General features: G+C 41.4%; 1 protein-coding gene across 3 annotated transcripts in view; it reads right to left on the reverse strand.

Moving 5' to 3' along the window:
* The window catches only part of pde5ab (phosphodiesterase 5A, cGMP-specific, b), a 119271-nt gene that overhangs the window by 64150 nt on the left and 27625 nt on the right, over positions 1 to 27496 (reverse strand). For all 3 annotated transcript variants that reach the window (XM_072253155.1, XM_072253156.1, XM_072253154.1), the window contains exons 4-7: positions 27209 to 27280; positions 19179 to 19268; positions 17925 to 18062; positions 8409 to 8476 (exon numbers count right to left, since the gene is read on the reverse strand). In XM_072253155.1, the coding sequence (XP_072109256.1) occupies positions 8409 to 8476; positions 17925 to 18062; positions 19179 to 19268; positions 27209 to 27280 (368 nt within the window). The remainder of the gene's footprint in view (positions 1 to 8408; positions 8477 to 17924; positions 18063 to 19178; positions 19269 to 27208; positions 27281 to 27496) is intronic.

Consider the following 27496-nt stretch of genomic DNA (forward strand, 5'->3'; position numbering starts at 1 on the left):
ATGTACAAAATTTTGTTGGCACACAGCATGCAGTTCAGCATCTCAATTATTTGAACCACCCATAATAAAAAGATAAATAATAATTATTTTTATTGCCAAATGAGCAGCAAATAATTATTTTTACAACCTGAGAGCAATGAGATGTATTCACACACATGAAATGTCTCATGCTAGCTTAGTGCCAGCTAAACAGTTGCGAGAATGGTGATGTTGGATGATACATTTTGAAATCCTCCCAGACCTGGTGAACACATCAGTATTTGGATAGAAAATAGTTACAATAACAACACTATGTAGAAAGCATGTTATATTTCAATTGTCCTTTAAAAAGTAATATTAATTTTTAACAGATTTTCTGAAATGCTCCATTTATTTAAATCTGTCTGTGTTATATTTCTATTTATAGTAAAACAATGAATTCATGTAATATCTAACAGGACTCATCTTTTTTTCCACAGAAAAAGTCCATAATTATTGTTCCTTGGTCATTAGTTAATGATAATCTCTGCTCAAAATTACCACGGCACACAAGATAACTTTTTAGATTTTCACCAATTTGGGCACAGGCTCTCAAAAAGGTTCGCCACCCCTGCACTAAATATATCAACCATAAAGCAAAGCAGCAGAAACAATGTGTATAGGCCCATCAGCCCAGAATACTTGTTTGTTCAGCCCCTGGAATCATCGATGGAGGAGGATGTCTCCAGCATCTGACCCACAACTCACATCAAAATTCCATTTTGCAACATGTAAATGCTTAAGTTCGGATAAACAGATCCACTCTCAACAATCAGAAGATCAGTACACTTGACCCCAATATTTCTTTGTGTTGCTGTTATATTTTCTTCAAAAGCATAATTTGCTTAAGTGGATTCACACAGATTTCTTATTTTCAGATTAGTTATAAAGAAGGAAATAGAGAACTTCATTACCCCAAAATTTAGGTTAAATCCCTATAAAAGCATCAGCACATATCACCACCACCCACTTGCCTTCCAATCCAATTTATATTTCTTGTAATGGTTCTTACCAATCACTTTTCTTTATGTAAATGTAATAAAGTTCAAAGTAAAGTTATTACCAAAGTACATATCTGTCACCATATACAACCTTGAGACTCATTTTCTTGCAGGCAATCAAAGTAAATATAAGAAACACAATAGAATCAATCAAAGGCTGCACCCAACAGAATGGACAAGTAACCAATGTGCAAAAGACAGACTGCGCAAATGCAGAAGAAAAAAGTAGAAATAATAATAATAAATATATATAAGCAATAAATATCAAGAACACGAGATGAAGAGTCCTTGAAAGTAAGTCCACAGGTTGTGGGAACAGGTCAGTGATGAAGCAAGTGAAGTTGAGTGACATTATTCTCTCTGATTTAGGAGCCTAATGGTTGAGGGGTAATAATTGTCCTTGAACCTGGTTGTGTGAGTCCTGAGGCTCCTATAGCTCCTTCCTGATGGCAGCAGTGAGAAGAGAGCATGGCCTAGATGGAGGAGGTCCTTGATGAGGGAAGCTGCTTTTCTGCGACAGTGCTCCGTGTAGATGTACTCTGTAATGGCAAGGGCATTACCCCTGATGGACTGGGCCATATCCACTATTTTTTGTATCCATTCAAGGGCATTGTTGTTTCCATACCAGGCCATGATCAAACCAGTCAATAAACTCTACACCACATATCTACAGAAGTTTGTCAGAATTTTAGATAATATACCAAGTCTTCACGAACTGCTAAGGAAGTAGAAGCACTGCCGTGCTTTCTTCATAATGGCACTTACATGCTGGACCAGGACAGATCAACTGAAGTGTTAACACCAAAAAATTTAGTTACTGACCCTCTTCACTTCTGATCCCCGGATGAGGACTGGCTCATGGACTTCAGGTTTCCTCTTCTCAGATCAACTCCTTGGTCTTGCTGACATTGAGGAAGAGGTTGTTGTTATAGCACCACTCAGCCAGATAGCCAATCTCCTTCCTACATGCTGATTTTCCACCACTTTTGATTCTGTCAATGACAGTGGTATTGTCAGCAGAATTAAATATTGCACTGGAGCTGTGCTAAGCCTGACAGTCATGAGTATAAAGCAAGTAGAGCAGGGGGCTAAGCACATAGTCTTGTGATGCACCTGTGTGAATAGAGATTGTGGAAGAGATGCTGTTGCCAAACTAAACTGACCGGTGTCTGCAAGTGAGAAATCTGAGGATCCAGTCACACAAGAATGTACTGAGGCCAAGGTCCTGAAGCTTATTGATTAGTTTAAGGGGGCAATAGTACTGAATACCAAGCTGTTGTCAATGAAGAGCATTCTATTATATACATCTTTGCTGTCTAGATGTTCCAGGGTTGAATGAAGAGCCAATGAAATGGCATCTGCTGTTGACCTTGGTGACGGTGGGTGAATTGGTGCAGATCTAATTCATTTCTCAGGCAGGAGTTGATATGTTTCATCACCAACCTTTCAAAGCATTTCATCACTATGGATGTAAGTGCTACTGGATGATAGTCATTGAGGCAGGTTATCACATTCTTCCTAGGAACCGGCAACATTGAAGCCTGCTTGAAACTGATTACGTACTTCAGAATGCTGAAGGGAGAGGTTAAAGAACTTAGTGAACACTCCATCCAGTTGACCTGCACATGTCAGCCAGGAACCCCATATGGGCCAGGTGATTTTTCTTGGTTTCGCCCTCCTGAAGGATGTTCTCACATCCGCCTCACAGTCTGAAATCATAGTGTCATCGGGGACTATGGGAGTTTGTGAAGGAGAAAGCAAGCATAAAAGGCATTGAGCTCAACTGGGAGTGAAGCCTCGTTGTCATCTATGTTGTTTGAGTTCACTTTGTAGAAGATGATAACATTCAAGCCCTGCCACAACTGTTGAGCATCCTTCACTGATTCAAGTTGGTCTGGAATTGCCACTTTGTACCTGAGTTGGCTTTCCAGAGATCATAGCTGGAACTATTGTATTTTACTTGGTCGCCAGACCTGAATGCCACTGATCTGGCCCTGAGCAGATTGTGGATCTCTTGGTTCATCCAGGGCTTTTGATTGGGTAAGACTCTGAATAAGTTGTGGGGCCACACTCATCTACGACTACTCTTATAAAGTCCACAACAAATGTGGTGTACTATTCAGATCTCTGATGAGTCCCTGAACATGGCCCAGTCCACTGACTTGAAGCAATCCTATAGCTTCTCCTCTGCCTCCTGTGACCACCCCTTTGGTGTACTTATTTCCGTAGCTGTGCTCTTTAGCCTCTGCCTATATGTAGGCAGCCAAATTATCAATCAGATTTCCCAAAATCAGTGTAGGGATCGAACGCTAGGTATTCTTTCTGGTAGTATAGCAGTGGTTGAGTGTGTTGCGATCCCTGGTACTGCATGTGATATGCTGATGATAATTGGGCAGAAATTTCTTCAAACATGCCTGATTGAAGTCCTTGACAATTTGCTGAAAGGTGCTGGAGCAGGCTGTTTCTTGTTTGCTGATGATGGCACTCAGTGCCTCGAGTGCCTGCTTAACATCGGCCTTTGTTGGTATGTGAACTGTAGTCAGGACCATTGGTATGTACAACCTTTGGTACTTAATTTTCCAGTTCTAGGGAAGAAGAGTGCAACAAGACCACTGCATCCAAGCATCATGAAACATAGACCCCCACCTTTTGCCTTCTCCCAATCAGCAGACCAGTCTGTTAGTTGCATCAAGAAGCCCCCGGGTCTTACCAATGTATCCGGTATGTCAGGAGTGAGCATGTCTCTGTCAAACATAGAATGCAGCAATTTCTCATTTCCCTGTGATACAGCAATCTCAGTCTTGTTCTCCAGGGACTGCGTATTTGCTAACAATATGCTGGGTAGAGGAAGTCTCATTCCCCAGTGTTTCAGTCGCGCTGGCATTCTCCCCTCCTCCTACTCTTTCAACTGTACCGATGAAACTGTGCAATCCTATGCTATAAAATTACTAGACAGGATAGAGTTTGTCAAATGTATTCAGGAAGAATCCCTTCATCAGTACATAGAAGTCCCAAGGAGGGAGTATGTGATACTGGAGATGCTATTAGGGAATAAGACAGGGCAGGAGACAGAACTTTGTGTAGCGGAATACTTTACATCCAATGACTATAGCACTGTTAGTTTCAAAGTAAATATGCAAAAAGATAGGGCTGGCCCATGGGTTGAAATTCTAAATCGGAGAAAGGCCAATTTTGATGGTATCAAGAATGATCTGGATTGGGACAGGCTGCTTTCTGGCAAAGGTGTACTTGGTAATGGGAAGCATTCACAAACAAAATTTTGAGAGGACAAAGCTTGTATGTGCCTGTCACAATAAAAAGTAAGGATAATAAGTGTAGGGAACCTTGGTTTTTTAAGAGATATTGAGGCCCTGGTTAAGAGAAAAAGGAGGTGCATAGCAGATTTAGGCAAGTAGGAACAAATGAGGTGCTTATGGAGTTCAAGAAATGCAAGAGAACATTTAAGAAAGAAATCAGGAAAGCTAAAAAAATGCATGAAATTGCTCCAGCAGACAAAGTGAAGGAGAATTCTACAGATATGTTAAAAGCAAAAGGATTGCAAGCAACAAAATTTGTCTTCTGGAAGACCAGAACAGTAATCCATGTGTGGAGTCAAAATAGCTGGGAGAGACCTTAAGTGAATTCTTTGCATCTGTATTTACTCAGGAGACAGACATAGAGCCTATAGCAGTGGGCAAAGTGGCATCAACTTCATGGATCCTGTACAGTTAACAGAAGAGGAGGGGTGGATAAATCCCCAGGGCCTGACAAGGTGTTCCATTGGACCCTATGAAAGGCAAGTACACCGAATGCCGGGGCTCTAGCAGAGATATTTAAAATATCCTTAGTGACAGGAGAGGTACCAAAGGATTGGAGGATAGCTAATGTTGTTCTGCTGTGTAAAAAGGGTTCTAAACAGAAACCAGGAAATTATAGGGCAGTGACTCTGACATCAGTTGTGGGAACATTATTGGAAGGTATTCTAAGAGAATACTTCAGAAGACTGTAAAGTCTCTGACTCGTTAAGACAGTTCAAAAGTATCTTACTTAAAGGGAAAATTAAAGGCTACAGATTTCAGATGAAGTATATTTAGAAGTTTTGTAAGAAAAGTAATAGCATGAAGAATCCCACCCTCCCTGCTCATTGATTGTTTGGCCCACTCCCTTCAGGGAGGAGGCTATGCAGCATGCGCGCCAGGACTGACAGACTCAAAGGTTACTCTCCCCAAGCAGTAAGGCTGATCGACTGCTCCACCCATAAACCCACTCCTCCACATTTCCAACCACCACTACCTTATCACTTCCTGTCAGTCACCTTATGTACAAACTCTCCTGTGCAATTTACGGACATACAATCAATCTATGTATATAAGCTATCTTATGTATTTACAGTACCTTGAAAAAGTATTCAACCCCCATAATTATTTTCACATTTTACAATCTCATTTTCTAAATTCAAAAGATATTGAGGTAGAATGTTTTGGAGCTAATCTACAAAATATTGTGCGTCATGTCAAATCAAAAGAAAAATTCCAAAACCTGTCAACAATTTACTAAGGCAACACACACAAAATGCTGGAGGAAGTCAGCACGTCAGTCAGCATCTACGGAAATGAATAAACAGTCGACATTTCAGGATGAGATACTTCTTCAGGACTGAAAAGGAAGGGGAAAGACGCCAGAATAAACAGCTAGGGGAGGGGGAAGGAGGCTAGCTAGAAGGTGATAGGTGAAGCCAAGTGCTTACCCCATCTTCCTGCTACTTAAGAATTCCTCTTGTCCTTACCCACCACCCGATCAGCCTCTGCATCCAACAGACAATCCTCCACAACTTTCGCTTCTCCAACGGAATCCTACCACTGAATGTAACTTTACCTCCCCCGCCATTTTCCACTTTACACAGGGATTGCTCCCTCCATGATTCCCTTTGTCTATTCATCCCCTCCCATTAATCTCCCACCCGACATTTATCTCTCCAAGCAGCCTAAATCTACGCCTGTCCATATACTTCCGCCCTCAAGTCTATTCAGGGCCCTAAGCAGTCCTTCCAGGTGACGCAAGACTTCACCTGCAAATCTACTGGGGTCATCTATTGTGTCCAGTGCTCTCCTGTACACTGATGAGACCCATCATAAACTGGGGGACCGCTGCCTCCCGGTGGCCTACAGTTAATTCCCATTCTGATGTGTCAGGCCATGACCTCCGCTTGTTCCAAGATGAGGCCACTCTCAGGTGGAGGAGCAACATCTTATATTCCATCCAGTAGCCTCTAACCTGATGGCATGAATGTCAATATCTCCCTCTGGTACACAAATTCCTTCCCACCCCCCATTCCCCCCATGACATTTTACCCTTTCTCACCTGCCAGTTACTTTCTCCTGGGTCCTCTATGTCTTCCCTTCCTTCTATGGTCCACTCTTCCCTCCTATTAGATTCTATGACTTCTAGCTAACCTCCTTCCCCTCTCCCCTCCTTTTTATTCTGGCATTTCCCCCCTTCCTTCTCAGTCCTGAAGAGGTGTCTCAGCCCAAAATGTCAACAGTTTATTCATGTCCATAGATACCTCACCATTTTGTGTGTGTTGCTTTGGATTTCCAGCATCTGCAGACTTTCTTGAGCTAAAAATTTACTAAAAATTAAAAACCAAAATGGTGAGGCTGAAAAGTATTCACCCCCTTTGCTAACTTTCCTTAGGTGCAATACTGTATATTACCTTTCCAATGCACCCAATTTGTTGATGTTGAGCATTGGAGGATTAGCTGAATAAATACCTCCTCTCTCCATTAGGTCTTACAATAATAGTCGATTTTCAACAGACCAGACCAAAATGAAGATAAAAGAACATTCAAGGCAAGTCAGGGAAATGATAATAAGGGAAGCACAAATCTGGGGAAGGGTACAAGATCATCTCTAAGGCACTGAACATATGTCAGAGCTCAGTGCGGTCTACCATGAAAAAGTGGAAAAAATACGAAACCACGGTACTGCCCAGATCAGGCTGACCAAGTAAACTTAGTCACTGAAGAAAAACGGCACTTGTAAGAGAGGCTACTGTGTTGTTAACAGTCACTCTGTGCGAGCTGCAGAAGTCAGCAGCTGCAATTGGGAGATGCAGTTCATGGCTCCACAATTTATGAGGCCTCACACAAAAAGGGCAGTAATGGAAGAGGGACAAGGAAGAAGTCCTGGCTGAAAAGAAAAGCATATCCTTGCCCATAAAGACTTTTGTAAATCGTCACTTAGAAGGTACTGTAAAGATCAGTCAGGTAACACCATCCCTACTGTAAATTATGGTGGAGGTAGCATCATGTCATGGGGATGCCTTTCAGCAGCAGGGACTGGAAATCTGCTCAGGAAAGATGGGAAGATAAATACAACTAAATACAGAGAGATCCTGGATAAAAACCTGCTAGCTTCTGCTAGAAAGCTTAAACTGAGGAGAAAGTTTGTCTCTCAGTAGGACAATGACCCAAAGCACACTGCCAGAGTGAACATGGAGTGGCTTCTAATGAAGAAAATTTATGTGGCCCAGTCAGAGACCTGACATTAACCCAATCAAACATCTCTGGCAAGACCTCAAGACTGCTGTCCATCACTGCTCCCCAACTAACCTCGCACAACATAAGCAATTTTGCAAGGAGGAATGGGCAAATCTTGATTCATCACATTGTACAAAGCTAATAGAGACTTATCCAAAAAGACTACTAGCTGTAATAGCTGCGAGAGGTTGTTCAACTAAGTTACGAGCAAAGGGGGATGAATACTTTCGAATTGCTGACATTTTAATATCATGACAATGTAGATGAACTAAACACACTGATGAGAAGTGTAGAGTCCGTCATCGTGCCCGACGCTGGCCCCCTAGGCCTGAGTTGACATAGTAGTAGTAGCTAACATTTTCGTTTTTGAATTTTTAGTTATTAATGCCTTACAACTTTCCCTGTTTTGGGGCTCTGTTGAGAAAAAGGAGCATGTGATCCACAAATAAAAATTCTCAGTTAAATTGATCAAAATTGCAGGTTGTAATACTCATTTATGTGAACAAAGGGTTGGGGGCTGAATACTTTTTCAAGGTACTGTACACACATATGTTTTGCAAAGACTAATTTGAGAGTTGATTATTGTTTCTTCTACTTGTTTAAAAATACTGAAAGACGTTATGTCAGATACTGGGATTTATCTAGTCAAATAACAAAGTATACTTATTGGTTCCTTTAATGAATTTCCCCAGGGTATTTACAGAGTGAAAAAGAAATCAGATTTATGTTTTAAATGCAGCGTGTGTAATTGGATAAAAGTTGCGCTGTTTTTATTGTGAAAGCAAAGTTCATCATTTCTAACCCAGTTTCTGTGCTTCAAGGAATGATGATTCATGAGACAATACCTTACCTCCTCTGGAACTCTGCTGGATCTTCTAGCTCTGTTGAATTCATGTGAAAGACACTGGAAAATGAGTCCTGAAAATGCAATTAAACCACAGAGTTTATTGCAATGTAGCAAAGGGATTAATCTAGTAAGATTTCAGTCATCAAATGTTTCAAAATCTAACCAAGCTCCAGTCACTAAGAGCTGACTGTCTCTAGCAGCAGAGTTTAATTTTAAGGGAAATTTCAAACACTGTCAGAGAGGAAAAACAAAAGTAATAATGTTCTGCCAAATATTCCACTGCAGTCTAAATATATCGTGAGAATTTTGCACAGCCCTACACTTCATATGTGTTAATGCATATTAGATATTCATGTTTCTTTGTTAAAGCTAAATAATATTGCTGCCATGGCAGTAACCTGATTATTTTTAAAAGACATTCAATGGTCAATTAATCCATCAGATCAGTCAAAATAATTAAACAAATTCATATGAATAAAGCTGTAATAATGCTGTGATATGGATAGAGCTAATAAAATTACTGTACAAATCATAAATTGCTGTCAAAATATTTTTACGTCTTTCATATTTAATATCTTTTTCTAATAATAGCGTAAAAGAAATTCTAAGAAACATGCTAATGTTTGTTAAAATGGAACAACACAACCTTAATTTGTTTTCAAAACTTAGCTGTTAAGAACTTTACCACCTACAGTATATATGCTAGATCTACATTTAAGATGTGTCAGTTTATTAAGCCATCTCATAATTGTTTGGGATAACTGATATTTTTCCTGTTATTCACTCCTTTAGTTCCACCTGTGTTTTCTGTTCACTTACATTAGCTACTAAACAATGTAATTATAAATCTCTATGGAAAACAACAGCATCATTAAAGATAGAGATCTTTCATTCCAATAAATTATTCCAGTTATCTGTCATCTAAATTTTATTCAAATTATGGTTTTAAAATATTTCCCTAAATAGCAAGTTTGCTTTATGCAACATGCCAAAATGTTAGTAATTTTGTAATTGTTTGTTAAATCTAGTTTTTTTCCTTTTCAAATTTATTATTCATTGAGTTGTTCTTTCAAATCCTATTTTGATAACTGAACTGAAACAAACATCCAAAAGAAGTTGACAATATGTAACCACTGACATCCAATTCCCATTCTGTTCCAATTCTTTGTTGAAGAATAGTTCTATTGAATATGCTCATGTTGGTCAGTCTAAACAGAAGGTTGAACAGCTTCCCTCACTAACAGTGTGACTAATTTATGAATGTCATTATATTTGAATATTCACTTTTCTTTTAACAGATCTATGAATTTGCAGCAGTGAAATGCCACCCTTATACTGTATAGAACAGCAAGGCTACAAGCTGTTTCTTTTGTTGATTGACAAGGGATTATGGAATGAGGGGTGAACTGAGATACATAGTCAAGGAGATGTAAGAAGTGGTCAAAATTACAACACTCCTCTGCCATTTTTACCCTGAAAAACTGTCATTGGATGCCTAATTGAGAATCTTCTGTTCTCTCAGACTGTCATCCCTCAATTTGCTAACCTTAAAAATGGGCAAAGTCTGAAAAATCATCAATGCTAGATATGACATACTTTCATCATTTACAATGTAGAACATATATCATACAGTAGAGGACAGGAGGAGATGGCACACTTGACCTTGTCTATGCTGTTTTTTTAGTAGAGTGGCCTGATTAACTTGACTTCCTATTTTTTACCATCAGGCCAATGATTTCCCCCTTCAAAACTAATATCAACCTAAAAAATTTGATCACATATTGCTAGTAATTCCCTACTGAGAAAAGTCATAATGAACATTCCCAGAAGATTTTAGATCTCTTCACTGGTTCTTTCCTGAAGGTGGAGGTGGAGCTTAGGAGGACGATGGCACTCAACAACGGCTCCTTTGCTTGTATCTTTGGAAACAGCTCTATTTCTATCTTTAATATCTCTATTTTTCCCTTTCAGAGTTCTTTTGAAGACCCTGACCTGGAGTTACACACTGACTTTGGTTCTTTGCGGGAATGGGACCCACTCTCTTGGGGTCTCACGACTGGCCACTATTCGATATACCAAGGACATGACCTAGAAGGCTAGTGCGCTTTCAGGGTTCCGGGATTTCGTGGCTCTGGAGGCAGGCAGACTTGAGATCTGTGCCTCTGCAGGAAATCAGTGTGTCCTGGGAGACGAAAGATCGAAAGCAGCAAGCTGGCTGCTGGCTGTGTGTCCAGAGACCCAAGTTCTTTGGGCACAGAGCTTGGAAAAAGCGACGCAACAGACTTTCAACATTGTAAATCAGCGAGTTGTTTGTTATGTCTCCCCTCTCACTGTGAGATGGAGACATCTCTTTTTCTCTTATTAGGGAGAGACAGAGTGTCTGTGGTACGTCGAATTATTGGGTGAACGAGTAGTCTTTGGGGTACTGCAAGTCTGTGACTTTATTGATGCTTTGCTGCACACTTGAGTGCTTGGGGCGCAGATTTTTTTTGCTGGTGGCAGAGAGAGGATCGTTGCTTTGCTGCTGCTTACACATGGAGCTGGGGGGGCTTTGGGGTTCCATCGTTTAACTCTCATTCGTTCTTTGAGGCACTCTGTTTTCGTGGATGGTTGCGAAGAAAAAGAATTTAAGGATATATATTGTATACACTTCTCCGACATTAGATGTACCTTTGAAACCTTTGAAAACTTCAAATGATTTTTGCCTCAGTCATGCAGGGAATCTTACTATTGTGCAACATTCTGCAAAGAGTTGGGGAAATTAGACCGAAGTTGTTTCCACAATGACTTTCCTAGTTCCAGCCTCAGGCACCTAAATGTTCCAATTCCATCTTGTTCATAATCCCTGATATCTACCCCACCAAATAAACTAAATTCTTGCAGAATAGAGATTTATCTTACAGGTATGTAAAATATCCTTATGCTTTATCAGAAGTTAAGTTACAAAATTGAAACAAAAGATGCAAACCGTCTTGGGTATCTGCATTAATTTTTGTTATATGTTGATTTAGTAAGTTTGGATTTAGAGCCTATTTTTTGTTTGTGTCAGGATCAGGAAAATGGAAGACAAAGAATTGAGCTGATTTAATTTTGAAACAATATGTTTTGAAACATCAGATGGAATTTATTTTTTATATAGTAGTATACTTACTAATTACATCAAGATCCAAAACTACTATGACTTGCCAAGGATATGACTGTTACAGCACTGCAGTCTGGAACAAAATATTATTTTTCTTGTACACTGTGCTGAAAAAACAGCAATAAACCTAAGTATTTATTTGCCAAGGTGATTTGAAAGCAGTTAACACTGGATAAGAAATTTTTTCTAAAGTGTTGCTTCCTCAGTTTTTTTTTTGTTTATGATAGACGACTTGAAGCTAAACACAAACATAATTTCAGACTACTTCTATCACGCCAGGATTCAGAGAAACAAGAAATTAACTTTTATTGAATATAATGTGTTTAATTGCATAATGGTGCTGGTGCTTTGCAATGGTTCAACTAAGCTAAAAAACTTTTGTTGATGGTTTTTGTTTCTACTCAGTGTCTGAGGCTTCTCGCTTAAGTGTCCAACAATAATCAGCCAGCATTGATGGATTCCAGTTGCCCTGATCCTGGTGAAACCTTTCACCGTGCTAATCACTGACAGCAACAAGATTTGCAGGGAAAAAATCTAAGTGGGAATGCAGAAAATGAATCTTTCGTGACATGTTGCATTTCAAGGCTTTGTATGCTTGAAGCACATTGTCAACTAGTTGCATGTAGATTGGTGCTCTGTAGTTGCCAAGAAAAATTCCAACAACATCCTTGAATATCTTCCATGTGATTTTCTCCAGTCCCACTAGAAATTATTCGAATTGCCTGTCATTGATGACTTGCTCATTTTGTGAACCAACAAAAATACCTTCCTTAATCTTGACATCAGTTATTCTGGGAAACATCTGGGAGAATTGGAGCAGCAAATCTGCAGAGAGATAGCAGGCAACTGCAGGAAACATAAAGTTGTGGTGGTAGGGGATTTTAATTTTCCACATATTGATTGGGACTCCCACACTGTTAGGGGTCTAGATGGGCTAGAGTTTGTAAAATGTGTTCAGAAAGGTTTTCTAAATCAATATATAGAGGTACCAACTAGAGAGGATGCAATATTAGATCTCCTATTAGGAAACGAATTAGGACAAGTGACGGAAGGTGCGTAGGGGAGCACTCTGGTTCCAGTGATCATAACACCATTAGTTTCAACTTGATCATGGATAAAGATAGATCTGGTCCTAGGGTTGAGGTTCTAAACTGGAAGAAGGCTAAATTTGAAGAAATGAGAAAGGATCTAAAAAGCATGGATTGGGACAGGTTGTTCTCTGGCAAGGATGTGATCAGTAAGTGGGAAGCCTTCAAAGGAGAAATTTTGAGAGCGCAGGGCTTGTACGTTCCTGTCAGGATTAAAGGCAAAGTGAATAGGAATAAGGAACCTTGGTTCTCAAGGGATATTGCAATTCTGATAAAGAAGAAGAGAGAGTTGTATGATATGTATAAGGAAACAGGGAGTAAATAAGGTGCTTGAGAAGTATAAAAAGTGCAAGAAAATACTTAAGAAGGAAATCAGGAGGGCTAAAAGAAGACATGAGTTTGCCTTGGCAGTCAAAGTGAAGGATAATCCAAAGAGATTTTACAGGTATATTAAGAGTAAAAGGATTGTAAGGGACAAAATTGGTCCTCTTGAAGATCAGAGTGGTCGGCTATGTGCGGAACCAAAAGAAATGAGGGAGATCTTAAATGGGTTTTTTGCGCCTGCATTTACTAAGGAAACTGACGTGAAGTTTATGGAATTAAGGGAAACAGGTAGTCAGATCATGGAAACTCTACAGATTGAAAAGGAGGAGGTGCTTGTTATCTTGAGGCAAATTAAAGTGGATAAATCCCCAGGACCTGACAGGGTATTCCCTCAGACCTTGAAGGAGACTAGTTTTGAAATTGCAGGGGCCCTGGCAGATATATTTAAAATGTCGGTGTCTACCGGTGAGGTGCCGGAGGATTGGAGAATAGCTCATGTTGTTTCGTTGTTTAAAAAAGGATCGAAAAGTAATCTGGGAAATTATAGGCCAGTAAGTTTGACGTTGGTAGTGGGTAAGTAATTGGAGGGAGTACTAAGAGACAGAATCTACAAGCATTTGGATAGACAGGGACTTACTAGGGAGTGTCAACATGGCTTTGTGCGTGGTAGGTCATGTTTGACCAATCTATTGGAGTTTTTCGAGGAGGTTACCAGGAAAGTGGATGAAGGGAAGGCAGTGGATATTGTCTACATGGACTTCAGTAAGGCCTTTGACAAGGTCCCGCATGGGAGGTTAGTTAGGAAAATTCAGTCGCTAGGTATACATGGAGAGGTGGTAAATTGGATTAGACATTGGCTCAATGGAAGAAGCCAAAGAGTAGTAGTAGAGGATTGCTTCTCTGAGTGGAGGCCTGTGACTAGTGGTGTGCCACGGGGATCAGTACTGGGTCCACTGTTATTTGTCATCTATATCAATGATCTAGATGATAATGTGGTAAATTGGATCAGCAAATTTGCTGATGATACAAAGATTGGAGGTGTAGTGGGCAGTGAGGAAGGTTTTCAAAGCTTGCAGAGGGATTTGGACCAGCTGGAAAAATGGGCTGAAAAATGGCAGATGGAGTTTAATACAGACAAGTGCGAGGTATTTCACTTTGGAAAGACAAACCAAGGTAGAACATACAGGGTAAATGGTAAGGCACTGAGGAGTGCAGTGGAACAGAGGGATCTGGGAATACAGATACAAAATTCCCTAAAAGTGGCGTCACAGGTAGATAGGGTCGTAAAGAGAGCTTTTGGTACATTGGCCTTTATTAATCAAAGTATTGAGTATAAGAGCTGGAATGTTATGATGAGGTTGTATAAGGCATTGGTGAGGCCGAATCTGGAGTATTGTGTTCAGTTTTGGTCACCAAATTACAGGAAGAATATAAATAAGGTTGAAAGAGTGCAGAGAAGGTTTACAAGGATGTTGCCGGGACTTGAGAAACTCAGTTACAGAGAAAGGTTGAATAGGTTAGGACTTTATTCCCTGGAGCGTAGAAGAATGAGGGGAGATTTGATAGAGGTATATAAAATTATGATGGGTATAGATAGAGTGAATGCAAGCAGGCTTTTTCCACTGAGGCAAGGGGAGAAAAAAACCAGAGGACATGGGTTAAGGGTGAAGGGGGAAAAGCTTAAAGGGAACATTGGGGGGGGGGGCTTCTTCACACAGAGAGTGGTGGGAGTGTGGAATAAGCTGCCAGACAAAGTGGTAAATGTGGGTTCTTTTTTAACATTTAAGAATAAATTGGACAGAAATATGGATGGGAGGTGTACGGAGGGATATGGTCCATGTGCAGAAAATGGTTCGGCACAGCCAAGAAGGGCCAAAAGGCCTGTTTCTGTGCTGTAGTTTTTCTATGGTTTCTATGGTTTCTATCTGTCTCAAACATCATAATCCTTCATGGAAATGTACACCCTTTCTGAAACCTGTTCTGCCATGCAGCTTCCACCGTGTCTAAGCAGGCCCTGAAGAAAAACTTTTTGCTGGTGGGTGGGGGGGGGGGGCGGGTGGTGGTTGTTGCCTTGCTGCTGCTTGTGCGTGGGAGGGGGGAGCTGGGGGGGCTTTGGGGCTCTACGATTTAACTGTCATTCATTTTATGGGGCACTCCTCTGTTTTTGTGGATGCTTGCGAAGAAAAAGAATTTCAGGATGTATATTGTATACATTTCTCTGATATTAAATGTACTTACTGAACCTCCATCTCAACATGACGTTTAACCTTTAAGGAATCCTGCAAAGGACACTGTAGTGCCCTTGGCGTGTGCTGCCCTCCAATGAAAAATGATATCGTATCTGTTAAATAGGGGCCGTGGACAATTCTGATTTGATGAAGATAGACCTGAAAGCACAGAGGAACATCTGGAAAAATTTCTGAAACGCTCGTTCGCTGCTGTCGTTACTGCGCGGTCAGGAATCTTTCGGAGGGAAGACCTCAAAATCCCCGGCTTTGCCTGCTGTTGGCCACCAAGAAAGAGGTCGAATCGTTCGGATAGAGATGGCACTCAGTATTTGGTGTCGGAGAGCTGATCACAGCTCAAAGTTTTCAGATGACTCAGAGTCGGACCGTGGTCGGGTATGGCAGGGAGAGTTTTTCTTCCTTCTCTCCGTCTGCGTGAGATGTGGGACATTTGAGAGACTTTGAACTTTTACTGAAGTTACGGTATTGTTGCACTGTTGTAACTATATGTTATAATTATGTGGTTTTGTTAGTTTATTTCAGTCTTGGTCTGTCCTATGTTTTTTGATATCACACCGGAGGAAATATTGTATCATTTCTTAATGCATGCATTACTAAATGACAATGAAAGACAACTGCGTGTTTTCATAATCATAGTAAGTCCCTTTACACCTCAAACTTTTGAATTTTTTTCTCCATTTAGAAAATACTTTGCTTTTATTTCTTCTACCAAAGTGCATGACCATACATTTCCCAACATTGCATTCCATCTGCATCTTCTTTGCCTATTCTCCTAAGCTGTCGAAGTCCTTTTGTAACCTCTCTAGTTCCTCAAATCCACCTGCCCCTTTACCTATCTTTGTATCATCCACAATCCTGGCCACAAAGTCATCAACCCTATCAACCAAATCATTGACATATAACTTGAAAAGAATTGGTCCCAACAAAGACACTGTGGAACACCACTAGTCACCGACAGTCAATCAGAAAAGGCTCCTTTTATTCCCACTCTTTGCATGCTGTATACATGCTAGTATCTTTCCTGTAATAGCATGGGCTCTTAACTTGTTAAGTAGCCTCATGTGTGTCATCTTGTCAAAGGCTTTCTGAAGATCCAAGTACGCAACATTTTCCAATTCTCCTTTGTCTTTCCTGCATGTTATCTCTTCAAAGAATTTCAATAGATCTGTCAGGCAAGACTTCCCCTTGCGGAAACCATGCTAAATACAGCCTATTTTATCACGTGCCTCCACGTACTCCCAAACCTCCATCCTTAACAATCCACTCCAACACCTTCCCAACCACTGATGTGAGACTAACTGGCCTATAACTTCTTTCCTCCCTTCTTGAAGTGGAGAGACATTTGCAATTTTCCAGTCCTAAGGAACCATGCCAGAATCCACTGATTCTTGAAAGATCATTATTAATTCCTCCACAATTTCTTTAGCCACCTCTCTCAGAACACTGGGGTGTACACCATCTGGTCCCAGTGACCTATCTACCATCAGACCTTTCAGTTTTCCAAGAACCTTCTCCCAAGTAATGGCAACTTCACACTGCTGCTCCGACACTCTTGAACTTCTGGCATACTGTTTGTGGCTCCCTCAGTGAAAACTGAGGCAAAATACCTATTCAGTTTGTCTGTCATTTCCTTGTCCCCCATTACTACCTCTCCAGCATCATTTTCCAGTTATCCCATATCTACTCTCTCTTCTTTTTTACATTTTACATATTTGAAGAAACTTTTTGTATCCTGATTAATATCATTGGCTATCTTACCTTTGTATTCCATCTTTTCCTTCTTTATGACAACCTTAGTTGCCTTCTCTTGACTTTTAAAAGCCTCCCAATCCTCTAACTTTTGTTCTATTATACGCCCTTTCTTTGGCTTTTATGTTGAGTTTGACTTCTCTTGTCTGCCACTGTTGTACCATCCTGCCTTTAGAAGACCTCCTCTTTGGGATGTACACATCCTGTGCCTTCTGAATTGCTTTCAGAAATTCCAGCCATTGCTGATCTGCTGTCATCCCTGCCAGTGTTCTTTTCCAATCAATTTATGAATTATGATCCCTAGTACCCACACAGCCATCATATTCACTGGTACCTTTCAGACTGAGCTGGACGAATATGCAGTAATAAGGTATGGGTTCCTCATTTGAACCAAGATGGTAGGCACCAGAGACTCCAGGGTGCTTTATAGGGTGCGCCCATTCAAAACGATGTGAAAACTAACACTACTACCGGATCAGGGAGTAAATAGGTGGGGACAAATGGAGACTGATTCCAGCTGCCCCAGAAGCAAGAAAATTCATTTATTTTATGAGGGGATTGTAGATTGTTACTTGGGGTCCAAGCCATCTTTCATCTCCAATGCACAAACTGCAAACTACTTCCACTTGCAAGGAATGAAGGATATGTGTTACTCGTCTCAGTCTGCACACTCTCCTCCAACCTTATGATGAAGACTCCTGAGACTGACACGAACAATATATGAAATACAAATTTAACCTGATGTTGGTGAAATAGAAATATTCTGCCCCGAAAAGTGTCCTGCAGATATCATCATACAACATTAGGAGAATACACCTATGTCCGAGTTATCTTGGGGGTGATTCGAGAGAACATTTATGAAAATCCAACAGCTGAAATATTTAGTACTTCCCTATATTCCTATCCCATACTATTAACAAGGATCATACAATAAAGACAAATTTTAAATCATCTATACTGCACCACTTACAGAAGAATTGTCATCCACAATGAATATGGTACAGCTCTGAGCCTGTATAAACGAAAGGATAGTTGCTGCAATCTTCTTCAAAATTACTTCCAAGGAATGTTGCTCTTCAAATATCAGAGTTGCAAGATCAAGTAGAACCTTTTGAAAAAAGAACATGATACATAAATAATAGATGCTATTTCCTTTGATTGTATCAATAACCTAAATTGAACAACTCTTCTCCCTTTCCTTTCCAATAAGAATTTGGATAAGATAATTGTTGCGTATTTAGTATTTCAGTAATATTTTAGTGATCTTGTATATATTGGTTGACTAAGCATTCTTGTTTGTTTAAATAATTAATTACAAGTTATATGTTTAAATATATTAAAATGCATACGTCATTACACTACCACAGTGCATCTACGCACCTCGCTTAAAGTAAAGTCGAATTAGACCGTGTCCCTGGACTCCCATGTCTTTGTTTGAATTAAAAGATTTATGATTTTGTAATCAAAATGAAGTAAGTTTCATTAATACAGCTAAAATACTGATAACAGAGGCCAGAATCTTTGAAAGGAAATCATTAACATTTCAGGTTCTGATGAATGGACTTCCATCTGAAACATTAACTCTGCTTCCCATTTTCATGTATCCTGCCTGAGTATTTCCAGAATTTTTTTTCTGTTTCTATATTTTGAAGTTACGTGCACTTTGCCCAGCATTTGCTCAATCAGCTGTGCCTTGCTCTTTGGAATTTATCCAACATCAAGTTTAGCTTCATGAGTTTGTTAAAGGGTGAGCTGATAATGGTGCATCTATTCAGATGCTAAGCTCCAGACCATTGTCAATTCATACACTGAAGCAGACAAGTGGATGATTATTTTACTTCACATCCTCTTGTCCACCAACCTGCCTCTCTGTAGATCACCACCTCTGACAATAAAACCCATGTAAGATGTTGGAAAGTAAGGAGCACACAGGAAATTTTGGGAGACACCTCTCAGCCACTTTTGTGCCTGAAAGACTCAGCAGACCAGGCAGCATCAGTTTCAAACCTTTCATGGGAGTTTTAGGTAATTTCTGAGAAAATGTTTTTCCAGTATTTTGAACCTTACAAAATCAACTCCAAGAATTCATCTGAAATCTTCCCCCCCAACTCACTTCTCCTACAGCCACCTCTCTTCCCCTACATGAATGTGCCATTCAATTTCTGGTGCCCAGTATTTATGTTAACACTGAGATATGAAACTGTATTCTCAGTCTTGGTAATACCTGATTGCGTCTGTTTTCAAGCCGGGAAGTCTCATACACTTTGGCATTGTGGAGGACAATCCCACAAAACGTCAAATAGGCAGCAAAATCCTAAAACATTTACAATATTAAAGTCACGCAATGGAAATTGTCATCAGGAAAATACTGATATTAAGAACAACATCTTACTTCTTCTTGTCACATTATTAAAATAAGTCAAAGTTAACTCTTGAAATACAGAAAAAGAAACAATTCATTTAGGAATTTAGGCAGAGGAGTAAAGCATGTAGCTGTCAGGGAATGGAGGAGGCTTGACTCAAAAACAAAGCAGTACAGACGATTTAGCTCTGAGCAATAACTTTAATAATCTACTGCAAAATAGCAAGCCACGAGAGGCCACAAAACAAGAGGGAACAGAAACTAAACTTAGAGACAACACGGTAACTGATGGCTAGGAGCAACTGATTGAGGCTGGCTAGTTCGATGAGTGAACAAGGACTGTGGATGAGAGCTGGGTTTAAATAGGCTGCAGGTGATGAGTTGGAAATGAGTGGGAGGTGACTCCTGTTGGCTGGGTGGAGGCTAGAAGATGCCTGCCTGTGCAGGCTTGACAGGATCCCTCTCTCTTACAGCTGTCACATGACAACACAAGAGGATCCAGATGGGTCTGGGGGAACTCTTCAGTGAATCCAAGATGAAACTTGACAGCACCCAAGACCTCTCCTCCAAGACATACCTTTCCCAATCCACTAGGTACTAAGCACCCCGTTGACAACATCGTGAATTCATGAACCAGCGAACTGTGTACACTGGACAAGCTTCCACCATCCTAGGTTCTTGAGGTGGAGACTCAGGTAGGTTGAGTGGTCCATGGTCAATAGGCATGAGGCAGGACATGTGGAAGGTAGGTGTGATCCTAGCAACAGTGACAGCTGGAGCTGGTGAGTGACTGGATTGATGCGATGTGTAATCTTAAAGGGATCAATGAACAGGGTGAGAACTTGCTGCAATTAGTGTGCTGGGGCAGATCTTGGGTGGACAGCCAGACACAGACCAGAATAGTCTAGCTGGGCACTGCCATCAGCTGGCTTGACAGCAGTAGGTGCTGTTGGCAGCCAGGATGGCACATCGTACCCTGTTCCAAGCAATCTGGCAGCAGCAAACCATGGGGACCAAAGGGGGTTTGTAGTCACGAAGCACTTCAAAGTGTGACATACCTGTGACAGAGGAGGTATGTAGATTGTGGGACAACTCGGCCCAGAGCAGATACTTCTTGCATGTGGATGGGTTAGAGCCGGCAAAGCATCACAGAAACTTATCCACTTGTTGATTGGCTCACTCTGACTGACTGTTGGTCTGGGATAATAGCCAGAGGACAAATCCACTGAGGCGCCAAGGGAGAGAGCAGAAGGCATGCCAGAAGCAGGAGACAAATTGTAGACTCCAATCCGACACAATGTCCTGAGGGACTGGTAGGTGCTGCAGGAGCCCAAAAGTTAGTTCCTCGAGTTGGTTGGAGGAATAAGACTGAGCACATTGAGGGCAGGCAGCAATAAACTGACCTACATCTGCGTTCATAGTGAGCCGCCAGAACTAGCACTGCAGAAATTCCAGAGTCCATTGTGCGCCTTCATGGCTGGTGAGCTGTGAGGAGTGGGCCCATTGGTGTGCCTCACAGCGTAAGGCACATACATGTGGTTCAGAGGTGTACAGCCTCCCAGATCTGGTTCTCAGCGTCCCAATTAATGGTGAGTACTCCCTGTGTCCTACTTCATAATGACACTGTGTAGAGCTGAATGTGTGAAAAGAAGACACAAGGGTGTGTTTTCCCATCCGATGCCCACTGGGAGATGATGGCCTTGATGCCCATGTCAGATACATTCACCACTAACATAAAAGGTCTAGAGGAGTTCAAATGGCGGAGTGCTGTGCTGAAGCATCTCTTGAACACCTTGAAAAGAGTGGTCCATGGCAGCAGACCAGATTATCAGTGAGGTAGGTGACTTGGTAAACTAGGTAATTTGAGAAGAGCAACAATTTGGCTGTCGTTTCAATAAAATGGTGAGAGATGTTGGAGATGCCCAAAAAGTGCTAGAGCTGTTTGAGGGTGTGGGGTTCGGGCTGATATAATGATGATGCACACTTTCTCTGGGTCCACAGTTATGCCTTGGGGTGAAAGGACATCACCCAGGAAGGAAATATCTTGGGTGTGAAACTGGCATTTTCCTAACTTGCAGTACAGTTGGTTTCTAAGGCGATGCTGAAGGTCTGAACGGATTTGACAGATGTGGTCTTGAGGGTCCTTGGAGAAGATGGAGATGTCGTAGAGTCGAAGAACACATACCTGTGTGGCATGTCCTGGAGGATTTTGTTAATGAAGGCTTGCAAAGCAGCTGTTCTGTTGGAAAGTCCAAAAGGCATCACTGAGTTCTCATATTAGCCAGTGGGTGTTATAAACGCTGTCTTCCACTCATCCCCCTGGCAGATGTGGATCAGGTTGTGTGCACTCCCTAGATCCAACTTGCTGAAAATCTGGGCCCCATGGAATGTTTTCAATGTTTTCAATGTTTTCAAGGGGAATGGATAGCGGTCCTTAACAGTGACTTGTTGAGTCCATGGTAGTTGATGCAGGCACAGAGACCAACATTTTTCTTTTTCACAAAGAATCTCAATAATGTAATCATTCATGGCTTGGGTCTTAGGAGGGGAGAGGAAGAAGAGACGACCTTGCTAAGGGGTGCTGTCTGGGAAGAGGTCTATTGCACGGTCGCGTAGACCTGTGCATCTGCAAGGCGCTGGCCCTCTTACTGAAGGCGACGGCAAGTTTGTGGTATTCCTGTGGGAGTTTGGTGAGGTGAGGGTTTCCCCCATCTCTACGCATATATGGGGTGATTCAACTGAGGTTGCAGGCAGGTGGTCCAGCAGGTGAAACCCCAGCTCAGCAGTGGACTGGAATGACCTGGTAAGGTGAGGGTCATGAGTGGAGAACCAGGAATAACCCAAGATTAGAGTGTTGGGTGAGTTGATAAAGAGGAATCCGACGGACTCACAGTGCTCTCCAATGCTAATGTGCAAAGACTGTGTGCACGTTCTGACTATCCCAGACCCCAAGGGATGTCAGTCAGTGGCCGTGATGCGGAAGGGGTAAGAGACCGGTTCAGTAGGGAGACCAAGCTGCACACAAGAGTCCAGTCCAGAAAGCTGCCTGCTGTGATGGAATCCACCAGAGGCTCCTGTGTGTGTAGACCCATCGGGGTGAGGAGGAGGACAGGGAGGGTGATTCAGCCTATGGTGCTAGGACAAGGAGCCAGGGGCGGGTGGAGCTTATCAAGTAGAAAGCCCCTCATCGCTACCTGTCGATGCTGCTTCTTGAGTGCACTGGGCATTTGATACACGGGCAAACAGCGGCTCCACAGTAAGTGCACAAGTTATTTCTTCACCAATGCTCATGCTCTTGGGGTGGGGGGCGCAGAAGGTGGGGTTAAGGGAGCTCTCCCTAGCTGTCTGAGTTCTAGAGATGTTGCTGATGAGAGTCCTGCAGGTTGAAATGGTTCTGGGAATGGAACTGGGGTTCTGGCTAATGATAAGCAGGGTCATTCCATTAGACATTTGTCAGTTTGACGGGCCAGAGTGCTGAGGCTTGTGAGGTCATTGGGCTTCTCCCAGGTTGCCAGCTCATCTTTCAATCACTCCAGGAGGCCGTGCCGGTAATGGGCCAGCAATGCTTCTGCATTCCAACCACATTCCGCCACGAGGGTCCTAAGGTCCATAGTGTAATCCAGCACTAAGCACGAGCCTTGAAACAGGCAAAATATCCAATCCACTGGCCCCTCCTCCACTTTGCAGATGGTCAAAACACAGTGCACCTCAGCGGTGAATTCATAATATTTATTGCAAATAGGGGTTTTCTTGTCCCAGTTGGTGGCTGCCTAGGTCAGAGCTCATGCAGTCAAGACAGAGATGATGAAGGCAATCTTGGATTGGTCCAGAGATTACAGAGCTGGCTACAGCTCGAAGCATAAGGCACACTGGGACAGGAAGTTGCGGCAGCAGGTTGAGGATCCATTGAAGTGTTTGGGCATTGGAATCTGGGGCTCAGAGTGAGGAGATTGACTGTCATGGGGTTGCTGTATTGAGATGTAGAGTGGGAAGACAGTGGCAAGCAGATGGTCAATAGTTTCCTAGGCAGCATCTATGGAAAAAAGTACAGTTGACATTTCAGGTCGAGATGTCGACTGTACTTTTTTCCACAGATGCAACCAGACCTGCTGAGTTGCTCCAGCATTTTGTGTGTGTTGCTCGGATTTCCAGCATCTGCAGGTATTCTCTTGTTTGGTCAATAGTTTCCTGCTGCTTCTGGATCTTGTGCACTTGACGACCAACAATTTCCCTTAGACAAGCAAATTCTGCTGGGTCAATTGATGGTTCACCCATCCTATCAGGTATTGTAGAGGCTTGTCCCAAAAGCAGAGCAGTGGAGATGATATAACAGTGAGAACTTTAACGATCAACTGCAAACTAACAAGCCACAGGGGCAACAAAACAAGAGAGAACAGATTCTAAACTCACAGAAAACAAGATAATTAAAGGCTTGGAGCAACTGGATGAGGCTGGCTGGTTCAGTGATGACCAAGGATTGTGGATAAGAGCTGGGTTTAAATAGACTGTAGCTGGAAACAAGTGGCAGGTGAGTCTTGTTAGCTGAGTGGAGATTGGGAGGTGCCTGCCTGTACAGACCTGACAGTAGCTAGATTAATATGCCTCTATATTCTAAGTGATTGGCAAAATTTAAGATTGGAGAAACTCAAGTACATTATGTTTACTATTGAGACTCCAGCGTGTTTTTGGGTCCATGCAAATTTGGCCAATTTCAGTGACAGGATGGTCCATGATGATATGTAAGTCGGGTGATAATGGGGATATGACAGTATGACTACAGAAATCAAATCACATACCTCTTCAATTATACCAATTTTTTCAACAACAACTAAATTTGAATTGCTATACAGCCACAATTGCAACAATTAAGATTTCTAGCAGAAATTTTAATAGATTCAGTTATTCAATTATTTATTTATTGAATTGTTCAATTCAGTTAATTCACCTATGTCTGCAGTTTAATTCATTGTAATATTTCACCATCAGCAGACAAACTAAATCGAATTCAATCAGATATGAATTTTAGCTTGAAAATCTAAAGTCTATGGTATTTTTAAACACTTAAGCTTTTGCCACAATGTAAAAAGGCAAATTTTTAGTTTGGAAATCATGGTACTCTAATAGTGATGTTTGTTACTGCAGGGGTCCCCAACCTTTTTTGCACAGCGGACCGGTTTAATATTTACAATATTCTTGCGGACCGGCCGACCGGGGGGTGGGGGGTGGGTGGTAGGGTTGCCAACGGACAAGAGTAACAGTCAAATACATTGAGTTTACCCTGAGAAAGACTACAATGACCATGAAGCCTTGCATGGGCACCAGTGAGCATGCATAACCTGCCGATATTTTCTCCTCCTTCTACAAATTGTTTTCGGCGATTCTGTTCGGGGGGGGGGGGCTGTTAATCACAACCGGAATATAGGTGATAAGTGGCTAATACACTCAATTTCATTTCTAAAAGGGTTTATCTAATGAATTTAATATTAAACACACAGCGCATATTTTCCACACATGAATACAGTGGTAAGTCAATTATCAGGGGAGGACAGGGGAGCTTCAAGTAAGTATTGAACGAACTTCCGTTAGAAGTGGCGGAAGCAGGTTCGATATTATCATTTAAAGAAAAAATTGGATAGGTATATGGACAGGAAAGGAATGGAGGATTATGGGCTGAGTGCAGGTCGGTGGGACTAGGTGAGAGTAGCGTTCGCAACGGACTAGAAGGGCAGAGATGGCCTGTTTCTGTGCTGTAATTATTATATGGTTATATAAGTCAGTCAATAGCATCATAACATTTTAAGTAACGTTTGGATATTAAACACACGGCACATATTTTCTCCGTATGAACATATAAAATCATTGCAACGCACCAATATCGCTGAATCAGTGGGAGCTCTGGGCTTGTTTCCCTGCAACAAGACGGTCCTATCAAGGGGTGATGGGAGACAGTGTTACTGTACTCGAAGGGGGTTCCTCATGTCCAGTCTGTTCTGCAATTTAGTTTTCGTTGCATTCAATGCAGAAAAATGTTGGAAATGAAAGCAACATTTTCAGTGTGTTCATGGCTATCTCAGGACATTCTGCCTTGACTTTGATCCAGAATGCCGGCAGAGATGTTATGTCAAACATACTTCTCAGCCGGCCGTCATTTGCAAGCTCGAGTAGTTGATCTTCTTCCCGCGCTGACATGGATGACGCGTGCGTAATGACCTCACGTGCGTTCAAGCTCAATACAGTAGTGCATGACAGGGAATGAAGAAAGGTGTAGCTGAGTCATATCGCCAAATCATATCGTTTTCTCGCGGCCCAGTAGCACATGCTTTGTGGCCCGGCACCGGTCCACGGCCTGATGGTTGGGGACCGCTGTGTTACTGAATATTTAATATGTGAATTCCTTCCCTCTCAGGGGAAATATTTCTACACACTTGAAAGCTAGTTCCTGTATTAAACACAAAGCTGCAGTTTTATAGCACTTGCATCCTAAAAAATATCCTGATATCCACAATTCAAGTACAGTACATAACAAATTTACACACAACAGACTAAAAGCAGAAGTCTATTTTTCATAATCTTGTTTAAGAGAAGAATATTGGTCAAGAGGATGACTCTAATCTTGTGTTATTAGTGGAAGAAACTAATAAAATTCATAAGCAGCTGCAGTCAGACAAGCAGGTGTACACTTCAATATATTATTTGTGTCACGTCCACTGAGAAAACTGGTTCTCAGAAGTACCATGGTAAAATAACTTCTTTTCTTTAAATATTGCTAAGCTGCCATAAATAACCATAAGAAAAAAGCAGGTGAGTGCAAGGCACACAAACTGGACAAATCTTTCGATCACCTGCAAAGAGGCACTGTGCATCAAGTTGTTCACTGTTCTGGTATGCGAATCTCTGATTTCAATACCACTCAAGATGATGTATTTCTTAAAAATATTACCCTACATTGTACATTCAGAATTGAACTGAAACTTGTACTGTAATCTCTGACTCAGACACCAATATACTTATATTTGAATCATGTTGACAGTAATATAAAGCATTAGCCAGAGCAAATGCTGGAGGAACTCTACTGGCGAGTCAGCTCCTATGGAGAGGAATAAACAGTCGATGTTTTAGGCTGATACTCTGATGAAGACACCATAGATGCTGCAGGAGCAGTTGAGTTCCTCCAGCATTTTGTGTATATTGCTCTGGATTTCCAGCCTCTCTTGTTTTAAGCATTTGTCTGTTTGCCGTTTAATGATAGTGACCGTAGTATCCAGGTGAGCAGTAGACCTCCAGGGGTAGATATCTCAACAACATTAGTGACCCAGTGGAGAGAATTGCTCCGTGTCCATCAATATTATGGAGCTCTCCCTCAGTAAGATTCAATGCTTTCAAACAATGATGTGGAGGAGTAGAAAACAGAGAAGGAAGAACTCCAAGAAGAGAAATTAAGGACTATACCAGGTTGATATCATTTTACTCTCAAGTCACACTGAACTAAGAAGTAGATACCAAACTATTACAGTTCTGTTTGAATGTAATTGTTCTCTAGAAAACTTGATTTGCAAATTTAAAAGCACACGCCATGATGGAACAACAAGTTCAAATGATCACATGTAGTGTTTAATACGTAAATACTAGAGACAGATTTCATACTATTCTCCAAGGCCAAAGCGTTGGTAAGCTGTCTTCCTAAACTATTATACATGTTCTGGTGAATGCGGTAAGATAGGAAGGTTCAAAATTTATGAACAGTGACGCACAGTATTTCAAAGTCAGAGAGGTGTGTAGCCTGGAGGAAAACCTGTGGGTGGTGGTGTTCTCATGTACTTTCTGGCTCTTATCAAATCACAATAATCAGAATCGGTAGATGGAGAATTTAGTCTTTAATTATACCATCTTACCTTTTCATCATTTTTGGTAAACGTTCCATGAGTTGCGCATTTCTTGTTGATTGCCTGAGCAACACCAACTACCTGGTAAACAGAAATGGTTAAATAGATATCAGATACCGCTTAAAGTAATTGATAGATCTCCAGAGAGTTCTAAATGAACAAAGGATACACTAACCGAGGAATATTCTATCGTAAGGTAAAATCTTGCTATGCTCTATTATTTAATTTTATTTTAAATCCTGACATTAAACACAATCAAGTTCAATTTTTACAAATAAAGGACATTTCCAGATATCT

The sequence above is a fragment of the Mobula birostris genome, chromosome 3 (assembly GCF_030028105.1).
Source record: "Mobula birostris isolate sMobBir1 chromosome 3, sMobBir1.hap1, whole genome shotgun sequence".
Lineage (NCBI taxonomy): Eukaryota > Metazoa > Chordata > Chondrichthyes > Myliobatiformes > Myliobatidae > Mobula > Mobula birostris.